Source organism: Salvelinus namaycush, chromosome 38, assembly GCF_016432855.1.
Source record: "Salvelinus namaycush isolate Seneca chromosome 38, SaNama_1.0, whole genome shotgun sequence".
Lineage (NCBI taxonomy): Eukaryota > Metazoa > Chordata > Actinopteri > Salmoniformes > Salmonidae > Salvelinus > Salvelinus namaycush.
Window position 1 is genome coordinate 25784176 of NC_052344.1, and position 25482 is coordinate 25809657.

The following is a 25482-nucleotide window of genomic DNA, read 5'->3' on the forward strand; positions in this document are numbered from 1 at the left end:
TGCTTTGCACTAGAACTAGACAGTCCACCACATGACTAGAGTAGAGAATACCTTGTTAGTCCCAATCTGCTTTGCACTAGCACTAGCAGTCCACCACATGACTAGAGTAGAAAACCCTTGTTATCCCAATCTGCTTTGCACTGAGCACTGACAGTACCAACCACATGACTGAGTAGAGAATCCTTGTTTAGCCAAATCTTGCTTTGCACTAGACACTAGAACTACGTCCACCACATGACTAGAGTAGAGAATCCTTGTTGTCCCACAATCTGGCTTTGCACAATAGACGGAGTCCACCACACCATGACTAAGAGTAGAATTCCTTCGTGTTAATCTAGGTTAGGCCTGTGTGCTGTATGTCACTGTCAGCAACTAGTTGGGACTGGATATACAGGACTAGAGATAGACTAGTAGTGGTTAGATATAGGGGACTAGAGATAGACTAGTAGTGGTTAGATATAGGGGACTAGAGATAGACTAGTAGTGGTTAGATATAGGGGACTAGAGATAGACTAGTAGTGGTTAGATATAGGGGACTAGAGATAGACTAGTAGTGGTTAGATATAGGGGACTAGAGATAGACTAGTAGATAGATCCTGGATATAAGGGAGTTAGTTAGTGTGGTGGCGTTATTACAGCCTGCCCTCTGCTGGCCGTTTGGGGGAAGTACAGCATCATCCAAAGGCAAATATGTAAAAAAAAAAAAGAAGTAATTTACTTACAGTAGTGAGTTCATACATTTTCCTACTTTTCCCCGTACTGGTCCCCCATGGGAATCGAACCCACAACCCTGGCGTTGCGAGTACCATGCTGTTTATTTGTCTTGATATCCGTTTGATCTGAAATGCAGACACGTGATGGTAAAGGTTCCAGTGATACTCACAGTGTCAGCTTGTCCAGGTTGCCGTTGCAGTCTGAGTGATGATGTCTGTGTTGTCTGTCCTGTAGAGGTCAGATGGTGTTCTGAACGAGCCATGGGTAGCTACTGTAGCTGTCCTGACAAAGACTTCCCTGATAAGCATCAGAGCAAATTCAAGGTGGGTCCCCTTCTCTTTTTCCTCTCTCTCTCTCTCTCTCTCCCTCCCGCCCCTCCCTCCCTCTGCCCCCTCCCTCCCTCTGCCCCCTCCCGCCCCTCCCTCCCTCTGCCTCCTCCCTCCCTCTGCCTCCTCCCTCCCTCTGCCCCCTCCCTCCCTCTGCCCCCTCCCTCCCTCTGCCTCCTCCCGCCCCTCCCTCCTTCTGCCCCCTCCCTCCCTCTGTTAAAGTACAAAAGGGAAAATAAATAAACATAAATATGGGTTGTATTTACAATGGGGTTTGTTCTTCACTGGTTGCCCTTTTCTTGTGGCAACAGGTCACAAATCTTGCTGCTGTGATGCACACTGTGGAATTTCACCCAGTAGATATGGGAGTTTATCAAAATTGTGTTTGTTTTCAAATTCTTTGGATCTGTGTAATCTGAGGAAAATATGTGTCTCTAATATGGTCATACATTTGGCAGGAGGTTAGGAAGTGCAGCTCAGTTTCCACCTCATTTTGTGGGCAGTGTGCACACAGCCGGCCTCTGTCTGTCTGTCTGTCTGTCTGTCTGTCTGTCTGTCTGTCTGTCTGTCTGTCTGTCTGTCTGTCTGTCTGTCTGCCTGCCTGCCTGCCTGCCTGCCTGCCTGTCTGTCTGTCTGTCCTCCCTCCCTCCCTCCCTCCCTCCCTCCCTCCCTCCCTCCCTCCCTCCCTCCCTCCCTCCCTCCCCCCCTGTCCCTCCCTCCCCCCTCTCTGTCTCTCCCTCCCTCCCCCTCCTCTCTGTCTCTCCCTCCCTCCCCCTCCTCTCTGTCTCTCCCTCCCTCCCCCTCCTCTCTGTCTCTCCCTCCCTCTCTCTCCCTCCCCCTCATCTCTGTCTCTCCCTCCCACCTCTCTCCCTCCCCCTCATCTCTGTCTCTCCCTCCCCCCTCTCTCCCTCCCCCTCATCTCTTTCTCTCCCTCCCCCCTCTCTCTCTCTCCCTCCCTCTCTCTCCCTCTCTCTCTCTCCGTCCCCCTCTCTGTCTCTCCGTCCCCCTCTCTGTCTCTCCGTCCCCCTCTCTGTCTCTCCGTCCCCCTCTCTGTCTCTCCCTCCCTCCCCCCCTCCCTCCCCCCTGTCTCCCCCCCCTGTCTCTCCCTCCCTCCTCTCCTCTCTGTCTCTCCCTCCCCTCCTATCTGTCTCTCCCTCCCCCCTCTCTGTCTCCCCCCCTGTCTCTCCCTCCCTCCCCCTCTCTGTCTCTCCCTCCCTCCCTCCTCTCTGTCTCTCCCTCCCCCTCCTTTCTGTCTGTCTCTCCCTCCTCCTCCCTGTGGTAAAGGATAATTTCTACTTCAGGTTATATAGTAGTAGTGTTCTGTCCAGGGCTTCCACAAGGACAGATAGACAGACTGTGTCTGCAGTATAGTATGTGTACAGACAGGTACTGTACTGTGTTAGTCAGACCAGACACAGCTTGGCTTTAATGGCCAGCTAGGTTGGATCATGTGATACCAGTAATATAGCAACGGATGACTGGTCTGGTTGTTTCTGACATGTCAAATCATTAACCAGTCAGCCTGACTCTGGCCCTCTGCCTGCGACATAGCTGCTTTTGTCTCCTGTACTGTAGACCTGATGCTAGTGCTACTGCTAACACTGTGCTGTAGACCTGGCGCTAGTGCTACTGCTAACACTGTGCTGTAGACCTGATGCTAGTGCTACTGCTAACACTGTGCTGTAGACCTGATGCTACTGCTAACACTGTGCTGTAGACCTGATGCTAGTGCTACTGCTAACACTGTGCTGTAGACCTGATGCTAGTGCTACTGCTAACACTGTGCTGTAGACCTGGCGCTAGTGCTACTGCTAACACTGTGCTGTAGACCTGATGCTAGTTCTACTGCTAACACTGTGCTGTAGACCTGATGCTAGTGCTACTGCTAACACAGTGCTGTAGACCTGATGCTAGTGCTACTGCTAACACAGTGCTGTAGACCTGATGCTAGTGCTACTGCTAACACTGTGCTGTAGACCTGATGCTAGTGCTACTGCTAACACTGTGCTGTAGACCTGATGCTAGTGCTAACACTGTGCTGTAGACCTGATGCTAGTGCTACTGCTAACACTGTGCTGTAGACCTGATGCTAGTGCTAACACTGTGCTGTAGACCTGATGCTAGTGCTACTGCTAACACTGTGCTGTAGACCTGATGCTAGTGCTACTGGAACTGTGTGGAGTGTTCCCCACTGACTCAGACAATATAGAGGGTCAACTGTTAGTAGAAGCTACAGTAGTAATTCTGATAATCCATTGAATCGGGTCATTCTGTAGCCCTGTTAGTAAAACATTCATTAGAGATCACATGGCTGGATACTTCAGGGTCTTTCTTCACAAAGTGTAATATGATTTTTAAGTGTCTTGTCACATCCATCCCAAATTGAGACCCAGATTTTCTCATTGTGTATCACAGACTCGTTTCACTGATGGTTTTCTCATCTGTTCTGTGTGTGTGTCTCTCTCTATGCCCCCCCTCTCTCTCTGCACCCCCTCTCTCTCTGCCTCCCCCTCTCTCTCTCTTCCATGCCTCTCTCTCCCCCACCCTCTCTCACTCTCTCACCCTCCCTCTCTCACTCTCTCTCTCTCACCCTACCTCTCTTTCTCTCTCTCCTCCAGGTGATAAATGTGGATGACGATGGTAATGAGTTGGGCTCAGGCTTGATGGAGCTGACAGAGGAGGAGCTTATCCTCCACACCAGGAAACGGGACACTGTCAAGTGGCCTTACCTCTGTCTGCGTCGCTACGGTTACGACTCCAACCTCTTCTCCTTCGAGAGCGGGCGACGATGCCAGACTGGACAGGGTATGCACTGACCGTCAAATATTGCCTACTTTCTCTCACATATTATCAATCAATCAAATGTATTTTATAAGGGGACCTCCCGTGTGGCGCAGCGGTCTAAGGCTGACACTGAGGCGTCACTACAGATCCGGGTTCGATCCCGGGCTGTGTCGCAGCCAGCCGCGACCGGGAGACCCGTGAGGCAACGCACAATTGACCCAGCGTCGTCCGGGTTAGGAGAGGGTTTGGTTCAGCGTCGTCCGGGTTAGGGGAGGGTTTAGTTCAGCGTCGTCCGGGTTAGGAGAGGGTTTGGTTCAGCGTCGTCCGGGTTAGGAGAGGGTTTGGTTCAGCGTCGTCCGGGTTAGGAGAGGGTTTGGTTCAGCGTCGTCCGGGTTAGGAGAGGGTTTGGTTCAGCGTCGTCCGGGTAAGGAGAGGGTTTGGTTCAGCGTCGTCCGGGTTAGGAGAGGGTTTGGTTCAGCGTCGTCCGGGTAAGGAGAGGGTTTGGTTCAGCGTCGTCCGGGTTAGGAGAGGGTTTGGTTCAGCGTCGTCCGGGTTAGGAGAGGGTTTGGTTCAGCGTCGTCCGGGTTAGGGGAGGGTTTGGTTCAGCGTCGTCCGGTTTAGGGGAGGGTTTGGTTCAGCGTCGTCCGGGTTAGGGGAGGGTTTGGTTCAGCGTCGTCCGGGTTAGGAGAGGGTTTGGTTCAGCGTCGTCCGGGTTAGGGGAGGGTTTGGTTCAGCGTCGCCCGGGTTAGGAGAGGGTTTGGTTCAGCGTCGCCCGGGTTAGGGGAGGGTTTGGTTCAGCGTCATCCGGGTTAGGAGAGGGTTTGGTTCAGCGTCGTCCGGGTTAGGAGAGGGTTTGGCTGGCCGGGATGTCCTTGTCCCATCGCGCACTAGCGACTCCTGTGGCGGGCCGGGCGTAGTGCACGCTGACACGGTCACCAGGTGTACAGTGTTTCCTCCAACACATTGGTGCGGCTGGCTTCTGTGTTAAGCGAGCATTGTGTCAAGAAGCAGTGCGGCTTGGCAGGGTCGTGTTTCTCGACCTTCGACTCTCCGTACAAGGGTTGCAGCGATGAGACAAGACTGTAACTATCAATTGGATATCATGAAATTGAGGAGAAAAAGTGGTAAAAAGTTTACAAAAAAAAAAATATATTTTATGAAGCCCTTTTCACATCAGCAGTTGTCAGAAAGGTCTTTAGAGATACCTCCCTCTCCCTCAGATACCCAGCCTAAACCCTAAAGAGGCAGAAGTATCTCTCCCTCAGATACCCAGCCTAAACCCCTAAAGAGGCCTCTCTCCCTCTCTCCCTCAGATACCCAGCCTAAACCCCTAAAGAGGCAGAAGTATCTCAGGTTGTAGTCAGTGAACTGTGCTGTAAGGTTGTAGTCAGTGAACTGTGCTGTGAGGCTGTAGTCAGTGAACTGTGCTGTCAGGTTGTAGTCAGTGAACTGTGCTGTGAGGTTGTAGTCAGTGAACTGTGCTGTCAGGTTGTAGTCAGTGAACTGTGCTGTCAGGTTGTAGTCAGTGAACTGTGCTGTCAGGTTGTAGTCAGTGAACTGTGCTGTGAGGTTGTAGTCAGTGAACTGTGCTGTGAGGTTGTAGTCAGTGAACTGTGCTGTCAGGTTGTAGTCAGTGAACTGTGCTGTCAGGTTGTAGTCAGTGAACTGTGCTGTGAGGTTGTAGTCAGTGAACTGTGCTGTGAGGTTGTAGTCAGTGAACTGTGCTGTCAGGTTGTAGTCAGTGAACTGTGCTGTCAGGTTGTAGTCAGTAGTCAGTGAACTGTGCTGTGAGGTTGTAGTCAGTGAACTGTGCTGTGAGGCTGTAGTCAGTGAACTGTGCTGTGAGGCTGTAGTCAGTGAACTGTGCTGTGAGGTTGTAGTCAGTGAACTGTGCTGTGAGGCTGTAGTCAGTGAACTGTGCTGTGAGGCTGTAGTCAGTGAACTGTGCTGTCAGGTTGTAGTCAGTGAACTGTGCTGTGAGGTTGTAGTCAGTGAACTGTGTTGTCAGGTTGTAGTCAGTGAACTGTGTTGTCAGGTTGTAGTCAGTGAACTGTGCTGTCAGGTTGTAGTCAGTGAACTGTGCTGTGAGGTTGTAGTCAGTGAACTGTGCTGTGAGGCTGTAGTCAGTGAACTGTGCTGTGAGGTTGTAGTCAGTGAACTGTGCTGTGAGGCTGTAGTCAGTGAACTGTGCTGTCAGGTTGTAGTCAGTGAACTGTGCTGTCAGGTTGTAGTCAGTGAACTGTGCTGTCAGGTTGTAGTCAGTGAACTGTGCTGTCAGGTTGTAGTCAGTGAACTGTGCTGTCAGGTTGTAGTCAGTGAACTGTGCTGTCAGGTTGTAGTCAGTGAACTGTGCTGTCAGGTTGTAGTCAGTGAACTGTGCTGTCAGGTTGTAGTCAGTGAACTGTGCTGTGAGGTTGTAGTCAGTGAACTGTGCTGTGAGGTTGTAGTCAGTACCTGTAGGGTGTAGTTGACCCAGTACCTGTAGGGTATAGCTGACCCAGTACCTGTAGGGTGTAGCTGACCCAGTACCTGTAGGGTATAGCTGACCCAGTACCTGTAGGGTATAGCTGACCCAGTACCTGTAGGGTATAGCTGACCCAGTACCTGCAGGGTATAGCTCACCCAGTACCTGTAGGGTATAGCTCACCCAGTACCTGTAGGGTATAGCTGACCCAGTACCTGTAGGGTATAGCTGACCCAGTACCTGTAGGGTATAGCTGACCCAGTACCTGTAGGGTGTAGCTGACCCAGTACCTGTAGGGTATAGCTGACCCAGTACCTGTAGGGTATAGCTGACCCAGTACCTGTAGGGTATAGCTGACCCAGTACCTGTAGGGTATAGCTGACCCAGTACCTGTCGGGTATAGTTGACCCAGTACATGTAGGGTATAGCTGACCCAGTACCTGTAGGGTATAGCTGACCCAGTACCTGCAGGGTATAGCTGACCCAGTACCTGTAGGGTATAGCTGACCCAGTACCTGTAGGGTGTAGCTGACCCAGTACCTGTAGGGTATAGCTGACCCAGTACCTGTCGGGTATAGCTGACCCAGTACCTGTAGGGTATAGCTGACCCAGTACCTATAGGGTATAGCTGACCCAGTACCTGTAGGGTGTAGCTGACCCACCCAGTACCTGTAGGATATAGCTGACCCACCCAGTACCTGTAGGGTGTAGCTGACCCAGTACCTGTAGGGTGTAGTTGACCCAGTACCTGTAGGGTATAGCTGACCCAGTACCTGTAGGGTGTAGCTGACCCAGTACCTGCAGGGTGTAGCTGACCCAGTACCTGCAGGGTATAGCTGACCCAGTACCTGTAGGGTGTAGCTGACCCAGTACCTGTAGGGTGTAGCTGACCCAGTACCTGTCGGGTATAGCTGACCCAGTACCTGTAGGGTATAGCTGACCCAGTACCTGTAGGGTATAGCTGACCCAGTACCTGTAGGGTATAGCTGACCCAGTACCTGTAGGGTGTAGCTGACCCAGTACCTGTAGGGTGTAGCTGACCCAGTACCTGTCGGGTATAGCTGACCCAGTACCTGTAGGGTATAGCTGACCCAGTACCTGTAGGGTATAGCTGACCCAGTACCTGTAGGGTATAGCTGACCCAGTACCTGTAGGGTATAGCTGTATGGTACCGACCTGTTCCCTCTAGCTGGTCTGATGGTAACAGTGTACTAAATGGGTTGGTTGGTTGGTTGACTGGTTGATTGGTTGGTTGATTGATTGATTGGTTGGTTGGTTGATGGTGGTGTAGTGACTGTTCTTGTACTCCTGTAGTTTGGGGTGTAAACATGTGTCTCTCTAAGGTGGTGAGCGGTGGGGTCTCACTGTGTGAGAGTCAGAGTGTAACCGTTGATGTGTCTCTTTAAGGTGGTGAGCGGTGGGGTCTCACTGTGTGAGAGTCAGAGTGTAACCGTTGATCTGTCTCTTTAAGGTGGTGAGCGGTGGGGTCTCACTGTGTGAGAGTCAGAGTGTAACCGTTGATCTGTCTCTCTAAGGTGGTGAGCGGTGGGGTCTCACTGTGTGAGAGTCAGAGTTTAACCGTTGATGTGTCTCTTTAAGGTGGTGAGCGGTGGGGTCTCACTGTGTGAGAGTCAGAGTGTAACCATTGATGTGTCTCTAAGGTGGTGAGCGGTGGGGTCTCACTGTGTGAGAGTCAGAGTGTAACCGTTGACGTGTCTCTAAGGTGGTGAGCGGTGGGGTCTCACTGTGTGAGAGTCAGAGTGTAACCGTTGACGTGTCTCTAAGGTGGTGAGCGGTGGGGTCTCACTGTGTGAGAGTCAGAGTGTAACCGTTGACGTGTCTTTAAGGTGGTGAGCGGTGGGGTCTCACTGTGTGAGAGTCAGAGTGTAACCGTTGATCTGTCTCTTTAAGGTGGTGAGCGGTGGGGTCTCACTGTGTGAGAGTCAGAGTGTAACCGTTGATCTGTCTCTTTAAGGTGGTGAGCGGTGGGATCTCACTGTGTGAGAGTCAGAGTGTAACCGTTGATCTGTCTCTCTAAGGTGGTGAGCGGTGGGGTCTCACTGTGTGAGAGTCAGAGTTTAACCGTTGATGTGTCTCTTTAAGGTGGTGAGCGGTGGGGTCTCACTGTGTGAGAGTCAGAGTGTAACCATTGATGTGTCTCTAAGGTGGTGAGCGGTGGGGTCTCACTGTGTGAGAGTCAGAGTGTAACCGTTGACGTGTCTCTAAGGTGGTGAGCGGTGGGGTCTCACTGTGTGAGAGTCAGAGTGTAACCGTTGACGTGTCTCTAAGGTGGTGAGCGGTGGGGTCTCACTGTGTGAGAGTCAGAGTGTAACCGTTGACGTGTCTCTAAGGTGGTGAGCGGTGGGGTCTCACTGTGTGAGAGTCAGAGTGTAACCGTTGATGTGTCTTTAAGGTGGTGAGCGGTGGGGTCTCACTGTGTGAGAGTCAGAGTGTAACCGTTGACGTGTCTCTAAGGTGGTGAGCGGTGGGGTCTCACTGTGTGAGAGTCAGAGTGTAACCGTTGATCTGTCTCTCTAAGGTGGTGAGCGGTGGGGTCTCACTGTGTGAGAGTCAGAGTGTAACCGTTGATGTGTCTCTTTAAGGTGGTGAGCGGTGGGGTCTCACTGTGTGAGAGTCAGAGTGTAACCGTTGATGTGTCTCTAAGGTGGTGAGCGGTGGGGTCTCACTGTGTGAGAGTCAGAGTGTAACCGTTGATGTGTCTTTAAGGTGGTGAGCGGTGGGGTCTCACTGTGTGAGAGTCAGAGTGTAACCGTTGACGTGTCTCTTTAAGGTGGTGAGCGGTGGGGTCTCACTGTGTGAGAGTCAGAGTGTAACCATTGATGTGTCTTTAAGGTGGTGAGCGGTGGGGTCTCACTGTGTGAGAGTCAGAGTGTAACCGTTGATGTGTCTTTAAGGTGGTGAGCGGTGGGGTCTCACTGTGTGAGAGTCAGAGTGTAACCATTGATGTGTCTTTAAGGTGGTGAGCGGTGGGGTCTCACTGTGTGAGAGTCAGAGTGTAACCGTTGATGTGTCTCTAAGGTGGTGAGCGGTGGGGTCTCACTGTGTGAGAGTCAGAGTGTAACCGTTGATGTGTCTTTAAGGTGGTGAGCGGTGGGGTCTCACTGTGTGAGAGTCAGAGTGTAACCGTTGACGTGTCTCTAAGGTGGTGAGCGGTGGGGTCTCACTGTGTGAGAGTCAGAGTGTAACCGTTGATCTGTCTCTCTAAGGTGGTGAGCGGTGGGGTCTCACTGTGTGAGAGTCAGAGTTTAACCGTTGATGTGTCTCTTTAAGGTGGTGAGCGGTGGGGTCTCACTGTGTGAGAGTCAGAGTGTAACCGTTGATGTGTCTTTAAGGTGGTGAGCGGTGGGGTCTCACTGTGTGAGAGTCAGAGTGTAACCGTTGATGTGTCTTTAAGGTGGTGAGCGGTGGGGTCTCACTGTGTGAGAGTCAGAGTGTAACCGTTGACGTGTCTCTTTAAGGTGGTGAGCGGTGGGGTCTCACTGTGTGAGAGTCAGAGTGTAACCATTGATGTGTCTTTAAGGTGGTGAGCGGTGGGGTCTCACTGTGTGAGAGTCAGAGTGTAACCGTTGATGTGTCTTTAAGGTGGTGAGCGGTGGGGTCTCACTGTGTGAGAGTCAGAGTGTAACCATTGACGTGTCTTTAAGGTGGTGAGCGGTGGGGTCTCACTGTGTGAGAGTCAGAGTGTAACCGTTGATGTGTCTCTAAGGTGGTGAGCGGTGGGGTCTCACTGTGTGAGAGTCAGAGTGTAACCGTTGACGTGTCTCTAAGGTGGTGAGCGGTGGGGTCTCACTGTGTGAGAGTCAGAGTGTAACCGTTGATGTGTCTTTAAGGTGGTGAGCGGTGGGGTCTCACTGTGTGAGAGTCAGAGTGTAACCGTTGATCTGTCTCTCTAAGGTGGTGAGCGGTGGGGTCTCACTGTGTGAGAGTCAGAGTGTAACCGTTGACGTGTCACTAAGGTGGTGAGCGGTGGGGTCTCACTGTGTGAGAGTCAGAGTGTAACCGTTGATCTGTCTCTTTAAGGTGGTGAGCGGTGGGATCTCACTGTGTGAGAGTCAGAGTGTAACCGTTGATCTGTCTCTCTAAGGTGGTGAGCGGTGGGGTCTCACTGTGTGAGAGTCAGAGTTTAACCGTTGATGTGTCTCTTTAAGGTGGTGAGCGGTGGGGTCTCACTGTGTGAGAGTCAGAGTGTAACCATTGATGTGTCTCTAAGGTGGTGAGCGGTGGGGTCTCACTGTGTGAGAGTCAGAGTGTAACCGTTGACGTGTCTCTAAGGTGGTGAGCGGTGGGGTCTCACTGTGTGAGAGTCAGAGTGTAACCGTTGACGTGTCTCTAAGGTGGTGAGCGGTGGGGTCTCACTGTGTGAGAGTCAGAGTGTAACCGTTGACGTGTCTCTAAGGTGGTGAGCGGTGGGGTCTCACTGTGTGAGAGTCAGAGTGTAACCGTTGATGTGTCTTTAAGGTGGTGAGCGGTGGGGTCTCACTGTGTGAGAGTCAGAGTGTAACCGTTGACGTGTCTCTAAGGTGGTGAGCGGTGGGGTCTCACTGTGTGAGAGTCAGAGTGTAACCGTTGATCTGTCTCTCTAAGGTGGTGAGCGGTGGGGTCTCACTGTGTGAGAGTCAGAGTGTAACCGTTGATGTGTCTCTTTAAGGTGGTGAGCGGTGGGGTCTCACTGTGTGAGAGTCAGAGTGTAACCGTTGATGTGTCTCTAAGGTGGTGAGCGGTGGGGTCTCACTGTGTGAGAGTCAGAGTGTAACCGTTGATGTGTCTTTAAGGTGGTGAGCGGTGGGGTCTCACTGTGTGAGAGTCAGAGTGTAACCGTTGACGTGTCTCTTTAAGGTGGTGAGCGGTGGGGTCTCACTGTGTGAGAGTCAGAGTGTAACCATTGATGTGTCTTTAAGGTGGTGAGCGGTGGGGTCTCACTGTGTGAGAGTCAGAGTGTAACCGTTGATGTGTTTTTAAGGTGGTGAGCGGTGGGGTCTCACTGTGTGAGAGTCAGAGTGTAACCATTGATGTGTCTTTAAGGTGGTGAGCGGTGGGGTCTCACTGTGTGAGAGTCAGAGTGTAACCGTTGATGTGTCTCTAAGGTGGTGAGCGGTGGGGTCTCACTGTGTGAGAGTCAGAGTGTAACCGTTGATGTGTCTTTAAGGTGGTGAGCGGTGGGGTCTCACTGTGTGAGAGTCAGAGTGTAACCGTTGACGTGTCTCTAAGGTGGTGAGCGGTGGGGTCTCACTGTGTGAGAGTCAGAGTGTAACCGTTGATCTGTCTCTCTAAGGTGGTGAGCGGTGGGGTCTCACTGTGTGAGAGTCAGAGTTTAACCGTTGATGTGTCTCTTTAAGGTGGTGAGCGGTGGGGTCTCACTGTGTGAGAGTCAGAGTGTAACCGTTGATGTGTCTTTAAGGTGGTGAGCGGTGGGGTCTCACTGTGTGAGAGTCAGAGTGTAACCGTTGATGTGTCTTTAAGGTGGTGAGCGGTGGGGTCTCACTGTGTGAGAGTCAGAGTGTAACCGTTGACGTGTCTCTTTAAGGTGGTGAGCGGTGGGGTCTCACTGTGTGAGAGTCAGAGTGTAACCATTGATGTGTCTTTAAGGTGGTGAGCGGTGGGGTCTCACTGTGTGAGAGTCAGAGTGTAACCGTTGATGTGTCTTTAAGGTGGTGAGCGGTGGGGTCTCACTGTGTGAGAGTCAGAGTGTAACCATTGACGTGTCTTTAAGGTGGTGAGCGGTGGGGTCTCACTGTGTGAGAGTCAGAGTGTAACCGTTGATGTGTCTCTAAGGTGGTGAGCGGTGGGGTCTCACTGTGTGAGAGTCAGAGTGTAACCGTTGACGTGTCTCTAAGGTGGTGAGCGGTGGGGTCTCACTGTGTGAGAGTCAGAGTGTAACCGTTGATGTGTCTTTAAGGTGGTGAGCGGTGGGGTCTCACTGTGTGAGAGTCAGAGTGTAACCGTTGATCTGTCTCTCTAAGGTGGTGAGCGGTGGGGTCTCACTGTGTGAGAGTCAGAGTGTAACCGTTGACGTGTCACTAAGGTGGTGAGCGGTGGGGTCTCACTGTGTGAGAGTCAGAGTGTAAGGGCTGTCTCTCCCTGCAGGTATCTTTGCGTTCAAGTGTGTGAGGGCAGAGGAGATGTTCAACGTACTGCAGGACATCATGCACAACAACAGCATCAGTGTGGTGGAGGAGCTCAACCCCGTAGAGACGACCGAGCTGTCCCGCAAACCACACACTGCTGCTGCTGGTAACACCTCACACACACACACACACACACACACACACACACACACACACACACACACACACACACACACACACACATACACACACACACACACACACACACACACACACACACACACACACACACACACACACACACACACACACACACACACACACACACACACACACACACACACACACACACACACACACACACACACACACTGCTGCTGCTGGTGAGACCTCACACACACACACACACACACACACACACACACACACACACACACACACACACACACACACTGCTGCTGCTGGTAAGACCTCACACACACACACACACACACACACACACACACACACACACACACACACACACACACACACACACACACACACACACTGCTGCTGCTGGTAAGACCTCACACACACACACACACACACACACACACACACACACACACACACACACACACACACACACACACACACACACACACACACACACACACACACACAGTGCTGCTGGTTAGAACTGACACACACACACACTGCTGCTGGTTAGACCTGACACACAGTGCTGCTGGTTAGACCTGACACACACACACAGTGCTGCTGGTTAGACCTGACACACACACAGTGCTGCTGGTTAGACCTGACACACACACACAGTGCTGCTGGTTAGACCTGACACACAGTGCTGCTGGTTAGACCTGACACACACACACAGTGCTGCTGGTTAGACCTGACACACACACAGTGCTGCTGGTTAGACCTGACACACACAGTGCTGCTGGTTAGACCTGACACACACACACAGTGCTGCTGGTTAGACCTGACACACAGTGCTGCTGGTTAGACCTGACACACACACAGTGCTGCTGGTTAGACCTGACACACACACACACACAGTGCTGCTGGTTAGACCTGACACACAGTGCTGCTGGTTAGACCTGACACACAGTGCTGCTGGTTAGACCTGACACACACACACAGTGCTGCTGGTTAGACCTGACACACACACAGTGCTGCTGGTTAGACCTGACACACACACACAGTGCTGCTGGTTAGACCTGACACACACACAGTGCTGCTGGTTAGACCTGACACACACACACAGTGCTGCTGGTTAGACCTGACACACACACACAGTGCTGCTGGTTAGACCTGACACACACACACAGTGCTGCTGGTTAGACCTGACACACACACACAGTGCTGCTGGTTAGACCTGACACACAGTGCTGCTGGTTAGACCTGACACACACACACAGTGCTGCTGGTTAGACCTGACACACAGTGCTGCTGGTTAGACCTGACACACACACACAGTGCTGCTGGTTAGACCTGACACACACACACAGTGCTGCTGGTTAGACCTGACACACACACACAGTGCTGCTGGTTAGACCTGACACACACACACAGTGCTGCTGGTTAGACCTGACACACACACACACTGCTGCTGGTTAGACCTGACACACACACACACAGTGCTGCTGGTTAGACCTGACACACACACAGTGCTGCTGGTTAGACCTGACACACACACACACTGCTGCTGGTTAGACCTCACACACACAGTGCTGCTGGTTAGACCTGACACACACACACAGTGCTGCTGGTTAGACCTGACACACAGTGCTGCTGGTTAGACCTGACACACACACAGTGCTGCTGGTTAGACCTGACACACAGTGCTGCTGGTTAGACCTGACACACACACACACTGCTGCTGGTTAGACCTGACACACAGTGCTGCTGGTTAGACCTGACACACACACACAGTGCTGCTGGTTAGACCTGACACACAGTGCTGCTGGTTAGACCTGACACACACACAGTGCTGCTGGTTAGACCTGACACACAGTGCTGCTGGTTAGACCTGACACACAGTGCTGCTGGTTAGACCTGACACACACACAGTGCTGCTGGTTAGACCTGACACACACACAATGCTGCTGGTTAGACCTCACACACACACAGTGCTGCTGGTTAGACCTGACACACAGTGCTGCTGGTTAGACCTGACACACACACAGTGCTGCTGGTTAGACCTGACACACACACAGTGCTGCTGGTTAGACCTGACACACACACACACTGCTGCTGGTTAGACCTGACACACACACAGTGCTGCTGGTTAGACCTGACACACACACAGTGCTGCTGGTTAGACCTGACACACACACACACTGCTGCTGGTTAGACCTGACACACAGTGCTGCTGGTTAGACCTGACACACACACACAGTGCTGCTGGTTAGACCTGACACACAGTGCTGCTGGTTAGACCTGACACACACACACACTGCTGCTGGTTAGACCTGACACACAGTGCTGCTGGTTAGACCTGACACACACACAGTGCTGCTGGTTAGACCTGATACACAGTGCTGCTGGTTAGACCTGACACACAGTGCTGCTGGTTAGACCTGACACACAGTGCTGCTGGTTAGACCTGACACACAGTGCTGCTGGTTAGACCTGACACACAGTGCTGCTGGTTAGACCTGACACACAGTGCTGCTGGTTAGACCTGACACACAGTGCTGCTGGTTAGAACTGACACACACACACACTGCTGCTGGTTAGACCTGACACACAGTGCTGCTGGTTAGACCTGACACACAGTGCTGCTGGTTAGACCTGACACACAGTGCTGCTGGTTAGACCTGACACACAGTGCTGCTGGTTAGACCTGACACACAGTGCTGCTGGTTAGAACTGACACACACACACAGTGCTGCTGGTTAGACCTGACACACACACAGTGCTGCTGGTTAGACCTGACACACACACAGTGCTGCTGGTTAGACCTGACACACACAGTGCTGCTGGTTAGACCTGACACACACCTGAATCGTATGTCTCTCCTCCTCCCATCTCAAGGCTACTCTGTACCCACGTTACCAAACGGTACAGGACGCTACCCATCGTTTGGTGAGGCCTCGTCACGCCCTTCTAGCCGACACCCGTCTGTAGGCAGCGCCAGGCTGCCCTCCGTGGGAGAGGAGTCATCACACCCCCTCCTGGTCTCAGACCAGTCGGTGAGGAAACAGCCCTTTAGTCGTGGACCCTGCTGGAGAACTGTTGTCATCACGATGCGTTCAACCCCTCTGACTAACAAGCATTGACTTTCTGGTCGTACGATCAGATTATTTATCAACCAGTTGTTGTTTTGTCTTTGTATTTATTTTGAAGATGTTGCTGATACGGATGTGTCACTGTGTTGTTAAACTCTCTCTATCTCTCTCTGTCTCTCTCTCTCTCTCTCTCTCTCTCTCTCTCTCTCTCTCTCTCTCTCTCTCTGTCTCTCTCTCTCTCTCTCTCTGTCTCTTTCTCTCTCTCTCTCTCTCTCTCTCTCTCTCTCTGTCTCTCTCTCTCTCTCTCTCTCTCTCTCTCTCTCTCTCTCTCTCTCTCTGTCTCTCTCTCTCTCTCTCTCTGTCTCTCTGTCTCTCTCTCTCTCTCTCTCTCTCTCTCTCTCTCTCTCTCTCTCTGTCTCTCTCTGTCTCTCTCTCTCTCTCTCTCTCTCCGTCTCTCTCTCTCTCTCTCTCTCTCTCTCTCTCTCTCTCTCTCTCTCCGTCTCTCTCTCTCTCTCTCTCTCTCTCTCTCTCAGGTCCACACCTACGTCAACACTCCTGGTATACAGGATGACCGGCGCACTCGCCCCAGCAGCCACACCGCCTTGGAACTGCGGCTGTCCAATCCGGAGACGACCTCCTCGCTAGCCACCGCCCCTCCGTCTCCCACGGAGACAGACATGGATACGGAGCCTCAGGTGCTGCTGCAGCCAGAAGGGGTTAAATTCATCCTGGGTCCCACCCCGGCTCAGAGGAGGCAGAACCCTGGGGATGACGACGGGGAGGCTGGGTCCAGACGTTCTGGGGATGAGGACGGGGAGGCTGGGTCCAGACGTTCTGGGGATGAGGACGGGGAGGCTGGGTCCAGACGTTCTGGGGATGAGGACGGGGAGGCTGGGTCCAGACGTTCTGGGGATGGAGAGATGGCGCTTGGGGTGTCTGGGTCTAACGGGGAGCCCAGCTTGACAGCTCCCTCTGGGGTTCTGAACGGGAATGGGAAGGGCTGTGTGGTGGGCGCCACCCTGGGTCTCCAGGCAGGAGACTGTGACACGGGCTATGACAGTGATGAACGCAAAGACGGCCCCCCTCCCCCTCTTCCTCCTAACCCAAACCCTCCACCTCACCCAGGGCCCAAACCCAGCACCATCTCCACCTATGAGCACCACAACGGCAACATCACCCATGCTTACGTCTCCACCCCTGTTCCAGCCCCCAACCCCCGGCGTAACCGCCCTGCCGCCCCCCTCCCTGACTCCTCCCACAATGCCAACAACTCCGCCCAGCGGCGCACGGCGCTCCTTAACTACGAGAACCTCCCGGCGCTGCCGCCGGTGTGGGAGACCGCCAGGCGCTTCTCCGAGGGAGACGAGGAGGATGAAGAGGAGGTGTATCACGGATATGGAACAAAGACGCCCACCCTTAACGGCTACCACAACCACCACCACCATCCTCATCACCTTCATCACCATGGTCTGGGTCTGGACCCCATGCACAACTACGTCAACACAGAGAATGTAAACGTTTCGCTCAGCGCCAAGCTGGACTCTGCGCGGATCCTTCCGCGGGGGCGGGACTCTAGCGGCCTCTGTTTGACTCCCACCGTCTTTAACTTTGACTTCCGGTCGGGGCGACTGGCGGGTGGACCGTGTGGGTTGGATCCCCTGAGGCAGCTGAACTACATTGAGTTGGAGATGGAGAAGGGTTCAGACTCCAGTGGGCCGCAGACACCCAAGACCCCCACCACTCCCTGTGGCGTCGGCCTGGGCAGTCTCCTCCTCCCCCCCTCCACCCCCACGCGGCGGACCGAACTGTACGCCATGATCGACATCGAGCGCACGGCGGCCATGTCGAGTCTTCAGAAAGCACTTCCCCGTGACGACGGTACCTCCAGGAAAACCAGACACAACAGTACTGACCTTCCTATGTGAACTTCACCACGCCCCTACCATACCTAGCCTACCAAGCACTGTCTGGATCTCAAATGGAGCCCTAATTCCCTATATAGTGCACTACTTTTGACCAGGACTATTCATAAAGTGTCTCAGAGTAGGAGTGCTAATCTAAGATCAGTTTGACCTTTTTAGACAGGAAGGAATCTGATGACCTGGACGGGGGGGGGGATCTGATCCTAGATCAGCCCTTCTACTCCGAGATGCTGAGTGGATAACGACCCAGGGCCCAGAGGGTTCTGGTCAAAATGAGTGCATAACGACCCAGGGCCCATAGGGTTCTGGTCAAAATGAGTGCATAACGACCCAGGGCTCAGAGGGTTCTGGTCAAAATGAGTGGATAACGACCCAGGGCCCATAGGGTTCTGGTCAAAATGAGTGCATAACGACCCAGGGCCCAGAGGGTTCTGGTCAAAATGAGTGCATAACGACCCAGGGCCCAGAGGGTTCTGGTCAAAATTAATGCATAACGACCCAGGACTCAGAGGGTTCTGGTCAAAATGAGTGCATAACAACCCAGGGCCCAGAGGGTTCTGGTCAAAATGAGTGCATAACGACCCAGGGCCCATAGGGTTCTGGTCAAAATGAGTGCATAACGACCCAGGGCTCAGAGGGTTCTGGTCAAAATGAGTGCATAACGACCCAGGGCCCAGAGGGTTCTGGTCAAAATGAGTGCATAACGACCCAGGGCCCAGAGGGTTCTGGTCAAAATGAGTGCATAACGACCCAGGGCCCAGAGGGTTCTGGTCAAAATGAGTGCATAACGACCCAGGGCTCAGAGGGTTCTGGTCAAAATGAGTGCATAACGACCCAGGGCCCAGAGGGTTCTGGTCAAAATGAGTGGATAACGACCCAGGGCCCAGAAGGTTCTGGTCAAAATGAGTGCATAACGACCCAGGGCCCAGAGGGTTCTGGTCAAAATGAGTGGATAACGACCCAGGGCCCAGAAGGTTCTGGTCAAAATGAGTGCATAACGACCCAGGGCCCAGAGGGTTCTGGTCAAAATGAGTGCATAACGACCCAGGGCCCAGAGGGTTCTGGTCAAAATGAGTGCATAACGACCCAGGGCCCAGAGGGTTCTGGTCAAAATGAGTGCACTACGTAGGGAATAGTGTTCCATTTGGGACGCACCCACTGTCGTCTTCTTCAGTTGCACCTTGACCTGACCGTTGTTGATGTTGTTGTTGATGTTGTTGTTGATGTTGTCATACTTTGTTATACCTCCAAACTGAATGAAAAAAAAACAAACATTTGAAGACAGAAGGGCTATAGATTTGTTGCAATAAATGTAAAAAAAATGATTTTAAAATGTCTTATTACTTCACAAGGAGTTACACTGTGTCCTGAAAGTAGCCTGGTCCCAGATCTGTTTGTGCAGTCTGTGTCATGACAAGGAGTTACACTGTGTCCTGAAAGTAGCCTGGTCCCAGATCTGTTTGTGCAGTCTGTGTCATGACAAGGAGTTACGCTGTGTTCTGAAAGTAGCCTGGTCCCAGATCTGTTTGTGCAGTCTGTGTCATGACAAGGAGTTACACTGTGTCCTGAAAGTAGCCTGGTCCCAGATCTGTTTGTGCAGTCTGTGTCATGACAAGGAGTTACGCTGTGTCCTGAAAGTAGCCTGGTCCCAGATCTGTTTGTGCAGTCTGTGTCATGACAAGGAGTGGCATGATGGCACAAGCAGACTGGTACCCAGGCTATAGTGAAAGCTGACCTGAAAGGGGAGCGACGGTAGACCAGGTACACACCAGTATAACACTATTTTATTCCTGAGGTCATTTGATACCTTATTAAAGAAGGAGTGAAACACCTTCTAGCCTGGTCCCAGATCAGTCTGTGCTCTTGTCTACTCCTTTGCTGTCATTGTCAAGCCAAACAATGAGTGACAGGGCGTTGGCATGACGGCACAAACAGACCCAGGCTACCTTTTTAATTCCAAGTGCCTGTGTAAGTTTAGCTTGCTGGTGATGTGCCAAACAGCGAGGTCTCTTTGAATGACGGACCTCCTCACCAATCTCTCTTACGGATCCCTTCTAGTGCTGATTATAAACTCAAACGGTGTTAACGTCAACACTCATGTGGGTGTTTGAAGCTGACGTCCATGTTGCCCTGATGTCTGTGGACTCCTATGGTGTGTAACGTTAGTGGGCCCACCAGGGTTGGGGCTCAATTCCATTTCAATCCAAAGTCAATTCAGGAAGTACACTGACATTCCAACTCTCTTCAATGCTTTTCAATGAGGAAAATATGGAATTGGAATTTTGGTTTACTTTCTGAATTGACGGAATGGAATTGACCCCAAGCCTGGAGTCTTCGGCCATGTCTCGGGGGGTCAACGTCTTGGTACGCCACAGTCACTTTAGCCACTACTAAGTACAGACAGATGGCGTGTATGTATAAATGCCAAATGATGTCGGCCACAAGGAAGCTGTAATAATGTGTTTGTTCATGCTGGCTGTACTGAAAGAACCCAAGTCATTCCGTTGGTGGTGTTGTGTGACATCATCATGTTCCAGGTTCCATCAGGGTTGGGGTCCAATTTACTTTAATATTCAGTCAATTCAGAAAGTCAATTGGAATTCCAGTTTTGCTTCCTGGATTGACAGAACTGAAAGGGAATTGACTCCCACCCAGCAAACAATAGTCCATCTGTACAGGGCCCCCTGGTGGTTGTTGTAGAATGTCTTAGTTCAGTCTGAATTTTCCTTCCACACGTTGTTGTGAACGAGGAAAACAGACAAGCACAGTGTTTACCACACAATGCTGTCCGTCAGCCATGTTTCATAGGAGGAGAGTGTGGGTTCCAAAGTTGTATCTTCTGTTACCTGTTCTCTCATTGTATCATATTGTACAAATCATTATTATTGGGTTCTAACTTGCATTATATTTTTTTCTACCTACATTTTGAAAGAGTTCATAAACTATAGGAATTGTACAAAAAGTAGTTGAATAGATATTGTTTATTAAAGAAATGAACTGTTAGTGGAAAAAATTGGATTATTTGCCAAACTCCTTTTTTCAATTGTAGAATATGCTGATTTTCCCGGAGTTCTAGAATGGGTTCCGTTGGTTCCATTTACGATGTAAACATTCCTTATTTCCTGTGTTTTGGTCTCAGAACACCAGACACTATAAAGAACTATGAAGTGAATGAAACAATTCATGACTCACTGGGCACAGACGTCAATTCAACATCTATTCCACGTTGGTTGAACGTCATTTTGTTGATTCAACCAGTCAGAGCCCATTGGGTCTTCTGTTTAAAAACAGAATGACTTCATATTGTACAGACTTTACATTGGGGGGGGGGATGATTTTGATATTTGCATTTTTCTGTTCTGGAAATATGTGTTTACCAGAATGTTAGTATTTTTTGACCAGAGGAAAAACCATACTGTGTATTTAGATGTGTACAGCAATGTTCATACATATTCCATCACTGCCAACAACCCCCTGTGTTTTGTAGCATGGCAAAATGATCATTAAAAAATGGAACTGTGTTGTCTCTGCTGGTTTGTTTTTCTATTTGTGTCATAATTATCATTGATAGCTTATTGCTTCGGGTTATCACTCACACACTGTACTGAATGAAGGAGAGTGACACCTGGTGGTAATGGAAGGGACATGCAGTGCAACTGTCTACCGAGTGACGGCAATAAGTGTGTGGCAATCATTGATATGGACAGACTTAATTCTGAGTAATAAAGTGCAATGAGGAAGAATTGTGTGAAACAAAATGCTTTAGGGAGAGCCCCGCGGGACTAGCTGGTCTTACCGGACACAAGGAGGACATTGTTAAGAGGTAGTCTTAGCTCGTCTCTAATCCCTGCAGGAGAGACCTCTTCACTGGACCAGGATAAGGTGAAGGAGGGACCTCTTCATTGGACCAGGATAAGGTGCAGGAGAGACCTCTTCACTGGACCAGGATAAGGTGCAGGAGAGAACTCTTCACTGGACCAGGATACGGTGCAGGAGGGAACTCTTCATTGGACCAGGATAAGGTGCAGGAGGGACCTCTTCATTGGACCAGGATAAGGTGCAGGAGAGACCTCTTCACTGGACCAGGATAAGGTGCAGGAGAGACCTCTTCATTGGACCAGGATAAGGTGCAGGAGAGAACTCTTCACTGGACCAGGATACGGTGCAGGAGGGAACTCTTCATTGGACCAGGATAAGGTGCAGGAGAGACCTCTTCACTGGACCAGGATAAGGTGCAGGAGGGTACTCTTCATTGGACCAGGATAAGGTGCAGGAGAGACCTCTTCACTGGACCAGGATAAGGTGCAGGAGGGTACTCTTCATTGGACCAGGATAAGGTGCAGGAGAGACCTCTTCACTGGACCAGGATAAGGTGCAGGAGGGTACTCTTCATTGGACCAGGATAAGGTGCAGGAGGGTACTCTTCATTGGACCAGGATAAGGTGCAGGAGGGACCTCTTCATTGGACCAGGATAAGGTGCAGGAGAGACCTCTTCACTGGACCAGGATAAGGTGCAGGAGAGACCTCTTCATTGGACCAGGATAAGGTGCAGGAGGGACCTCTTCACTGGACCAGGATAAGGTGCAGGAGAGAACTCTTCATTGGACCAGGATAAGGTGCAGGAGAGAACTCTTCATTGGACCAGGATAAAGTAAGAGATGATTCACAGTCAGTTTGCACTTATCTGATATCTGCATTAGCATGTTCTATAGACATGCATAGATGTATGTGTTCATTTTGAGGGGTTATGTTTTAGGTATGTTTTCTATAGTTATATCTTACTAATACCACATATGTTAGTATTGATATATCATTGGTATAACGGGCAGCTTCAATCATGTTGTAATTGATTTATTGTAATCCATTTGAAGTTTTCAAAATGAATGAATCATATTTACACATAATCTGTGAATCAATCCATTGTGGTTGGGTGATATGAGTAACTGCCCTTTGAACTCCAGGAAAAAGTTTTCACACACAAGGTGAGACTTACCTAAGTTATAAGGAAACTGGTAGCCAGTTTACAGGAACAATAACAAACAGTTGTTGGCCAAGGTTATATGATAGGCTAGCAAATGGTTAAGTGACCTGTCTTGTTGCTATCTTGCATGACTTTATAGAGCAATAACCTTATGGGTCCAATTTCCTGGTATGGGTTTTCAGCTCTACATTTAGGCAGCACCCGTCTGAAAAATCGGCCCAGTTGACTCACAGAACTTCTGTCAAGAGATACTGTATAGCACCACAACAACTGATGTTGTGTCCCACACAGACCAGAGGAACAGGAACTTGAGGCCATGGCAGAGCAGGCGGAAGCCCAGGGAACAGGAGAGAAACCACAAACACCCAACACGTCATCCCTGGACCACCGGGGGACAGGGGGGACGTTCCAGGAGGGTCAAGATGTGGAGAAGGGAGAAGTCATAACCAGATCCACGAGGGAGAAGAACGGTCGCTTCACCAACCCCTGGCCCACATGGCACTACCCCTCCTCTGCCTCCCTGCTCCGGTTCTACCTACTAGATAAGGACCACAGCAACGTACCCCGCTCCAAAGAGGTACGAATCCCATCTTTAACATATTGGCTTTTTGCCTTGTTGTTGCTTGTTAATTCCAGATTCCATTAGCAATTTGCATAGAAATGTATCCTAGTAGATGATGCATAACAACCCCATGCAATTATATTGATTTAGACATAAGATGTTTTTCAACCTCAGACAAGAAGTTGAAGTGCTTTCATCAAAGGTGTGCTGAATCCTTTTCAGCCAGGTATTTGTTGTTATTTACCAAACGTTTGTGTGTCCCTGTGTTGAGGAGTTAGACTGTGAGCTTCCACTGCAGGATCCTTACTTCATCCAGAGCCCTGAGGTTTGTTTTCATGTTGTTGTTTCTTGTTGATCTCTTTTAGTCTGCAATACTGTTCCCAGGAGTCCATGAAAACAATAGAACAATTTAACAATAATATAACGCATACATATATAGCATAAAAGCTGGTTGAGGGAATGCCAAGGGTGTGCAAAACTGTCATCAAGGTAAAGGGTGGCTACTTTGAAGACTTTCAAATATAAAATAAATTTTGATATGTTTAACACTTTTTTTTGTTGGTTACTACATGATTCCATATGTGTTATTTCATAGTTTTGATGTCTTGTAGAAAATAGTAAATATAAAGAAAACCACCTGGATTTAGTAGGTGTGTCCACACTTTTGACTGGTCCTGTATATATATAACATAACACCACAGGTGTCAGGAACCGTGGGGTCTGGTCTCAGGGTGACCTGGCTGGGCCACGCATCAGTCCTAGTAGAGATGGACGGCCTGGTCATCCTCACTGACCCCATCTTCAGCCAGAGGGCATCTCCCTTCCAGTTCATGGGGCCCAAGAGGTTCAGGGGCCCGCCGTGTACAGTAGATCAACTACCCAAGGTGAGGTGCCTCCAAACACTTGAGAGGGGTGGGTGGGTGTGTGTGTGTGTGTGTGTGTGTGTGTGTGTGTGTGTGTGTGTGTGTGTGTGTGTGTGTGTGTGTGTGTGTGTGTGTCTCAAGGGTTAAAAAAAGATAACACATTTCCGTGGACTTTTCCAGTTGATAAATAAAGTGTTCTTCTTCCAGGTGGATGCTGTGCTCATCAGCCACACGCACTACGACCACCTGGACGTAGGTTCAGTTGGCAGCCTCAATAAGCGCTTCGGCGCCGAGCTGCGTTGGTTTGTCCCTCTGGGACTCCAGGGCTGGATGCAGAGCTGTGGCTGTAAGAACGTGATAGAGTTGGACTGGTGGGAAGAGAGCTGTGTCGCTGTCCCCAGCCCTGTCGCTGTCCCCAGCCCTGTCGCTGTCCCCAGCCCTGTCCCCAGTGGTGTCAGCCAGGATAAGGTGATGTTCGTATTCACCCCAGCCCAGCACTGGTGCAAGCGCACCCCAACAGATGATAACAGGTTGCTTTCCTTACTTTACAGATAGCTGCTTTATTGAGGAGAGTTTTACTTTCAATGACTGTGATATGTGGTTGTCTTACCTACCTTGGTTGAAAGCACTGACTGTAAGTCGGTGTGGGTAAGAGCGTCCACTAAAATGGGCTGAATGTAAACCGTTTCATGTGAATAACAGGGTGCTGTGGGGCAGCTGGTCTGTTCTGGGGCCCTGCAACCGCTTCTTCTTCGCTGGAGACACCGGCTACTGCTCCTCCTTCCAGGAGATAGGGAGGCGATTTGGTCCGTTCGACCTGGCTGCCATACCCATCGGAGCGTACCTGCCCAGGTATGAAACTAGTGTACACCTGTCCTGCCCAGGTATGGATGGACACTGTTAACCATCCAGATCCGTACGTTATTTCTATTTAGAGATGTAATGAAGTCACTGCATGTGGACCCAGAGGAGGCTGTGGAGATTCATAAGGACGTTAAGGCCAAACACTCCCTGGCTATTCACTGGGGGACCTTCGCATTAGCTCATGAGGTGAGCATTCTATATATTCAGCCATTATATAAGCCTACATCCACAATATATGTTGGCCTCCAAAATCCATCTCCTTCCTCTCCAACTCCTCTCTCTTCATCTCCTTCATCTTCCCCCTCTCCTTCTCCCCCCTTTCCATCTCCTCCCTCTCCATCTCCCCCCTCCTTCTCCCCCTCTCCCTCTCCAACACTTCCCTCTCCAACTCCTCTGCTCTCTCTCTTTCTCTATAATTTTCTTTCAACTCATTTTTTTACCCAATGCAAAGGAAAGCGCCTAGCTAATATTGTTCATATTTCCCTTTGTATCACTCTCTCTCTCTCAGTATTACTTAGAGCCTCCAGTGAGACTCAGGGAGGCCATGGAGAAGAATGGGTTGAATGCGGAGCACTTCTTTGTCCTGAACCATGGAGAATCCAGAGTGTTGGGGGGAGAAAGAGAAGGAGGGGGCGTTTGACTGAACAGATGGGCTACATTGCCAGAAGCTGCAATATTAAAG

At 50.8% G+C, this 25482-nt stretch overlaps 2 protein-coding genes across 7 annotated transcripts in view; both read left to right on the forward strand.

Annotated features, from left to right (window-relative positions):
• The window catches only part of frs2a (fibroblast growth factor receptor substrate 2a), a 33888-nt gene extending 12833 nt beyond the window's left edge, over positions 1-21055 (forward strand). For 2 of the 6 annotated variants that reach the window (XM_038978350.1, XM_038978349.1), the window contains exons 2-6: positions 949-1037; positions 3659-3845; positions 12394-12540; positions 15414-15571; positions 16141-21055. In XM_038978350.1, the coding sequence (XP_038834278.1) occupies positions 975-1037; positions 3659-3845; positions 12394-12540; positions 15414-15571; positions 16141-17532 (1947 nt within the window). In that variant the 5' untranslated portion in view covers positions 949-974 and the 3' untranslated portion in view covers positions 17533-21055. Of the gene's footprint in view, positions 1-948; positions 1038-3304; positions 3383-3658; positions 3846-12393; positions 12541-15366; positions 15572-16140 lie in introns of those variants that run through there. The other 4 variants (XM_038978351.1, XM_038978355.1, XM_038978353.1 and 1 more) reach the window with 4 other exon arrangements.
• Positions 21056-22827: 1772 nt separating this feature from the next.
• On the forward strand, positions 22828-25440 carry LOC120032121 (N-acyl-phosphatidylethanolamine-hydrolyzing phospholipase D-like). Its single transcript, XM_038978063.1, has 6 exons — positions 22828-23088; positions 23775-23957; positions 24144-24466; positions 24639-24788; positions 24872-24986; positions 25309-25440. The coding sequence occupies exons 1-6, from the start codon at positions 22828-22830 to the stop codon at positions 25438-25440; spliced, it is 1164 nt and encodes a 387-aa protein (XP_038833991.1).
• The last annotated feature ends 42 nt before the right edge of the window (positions 25441-25482 follow it).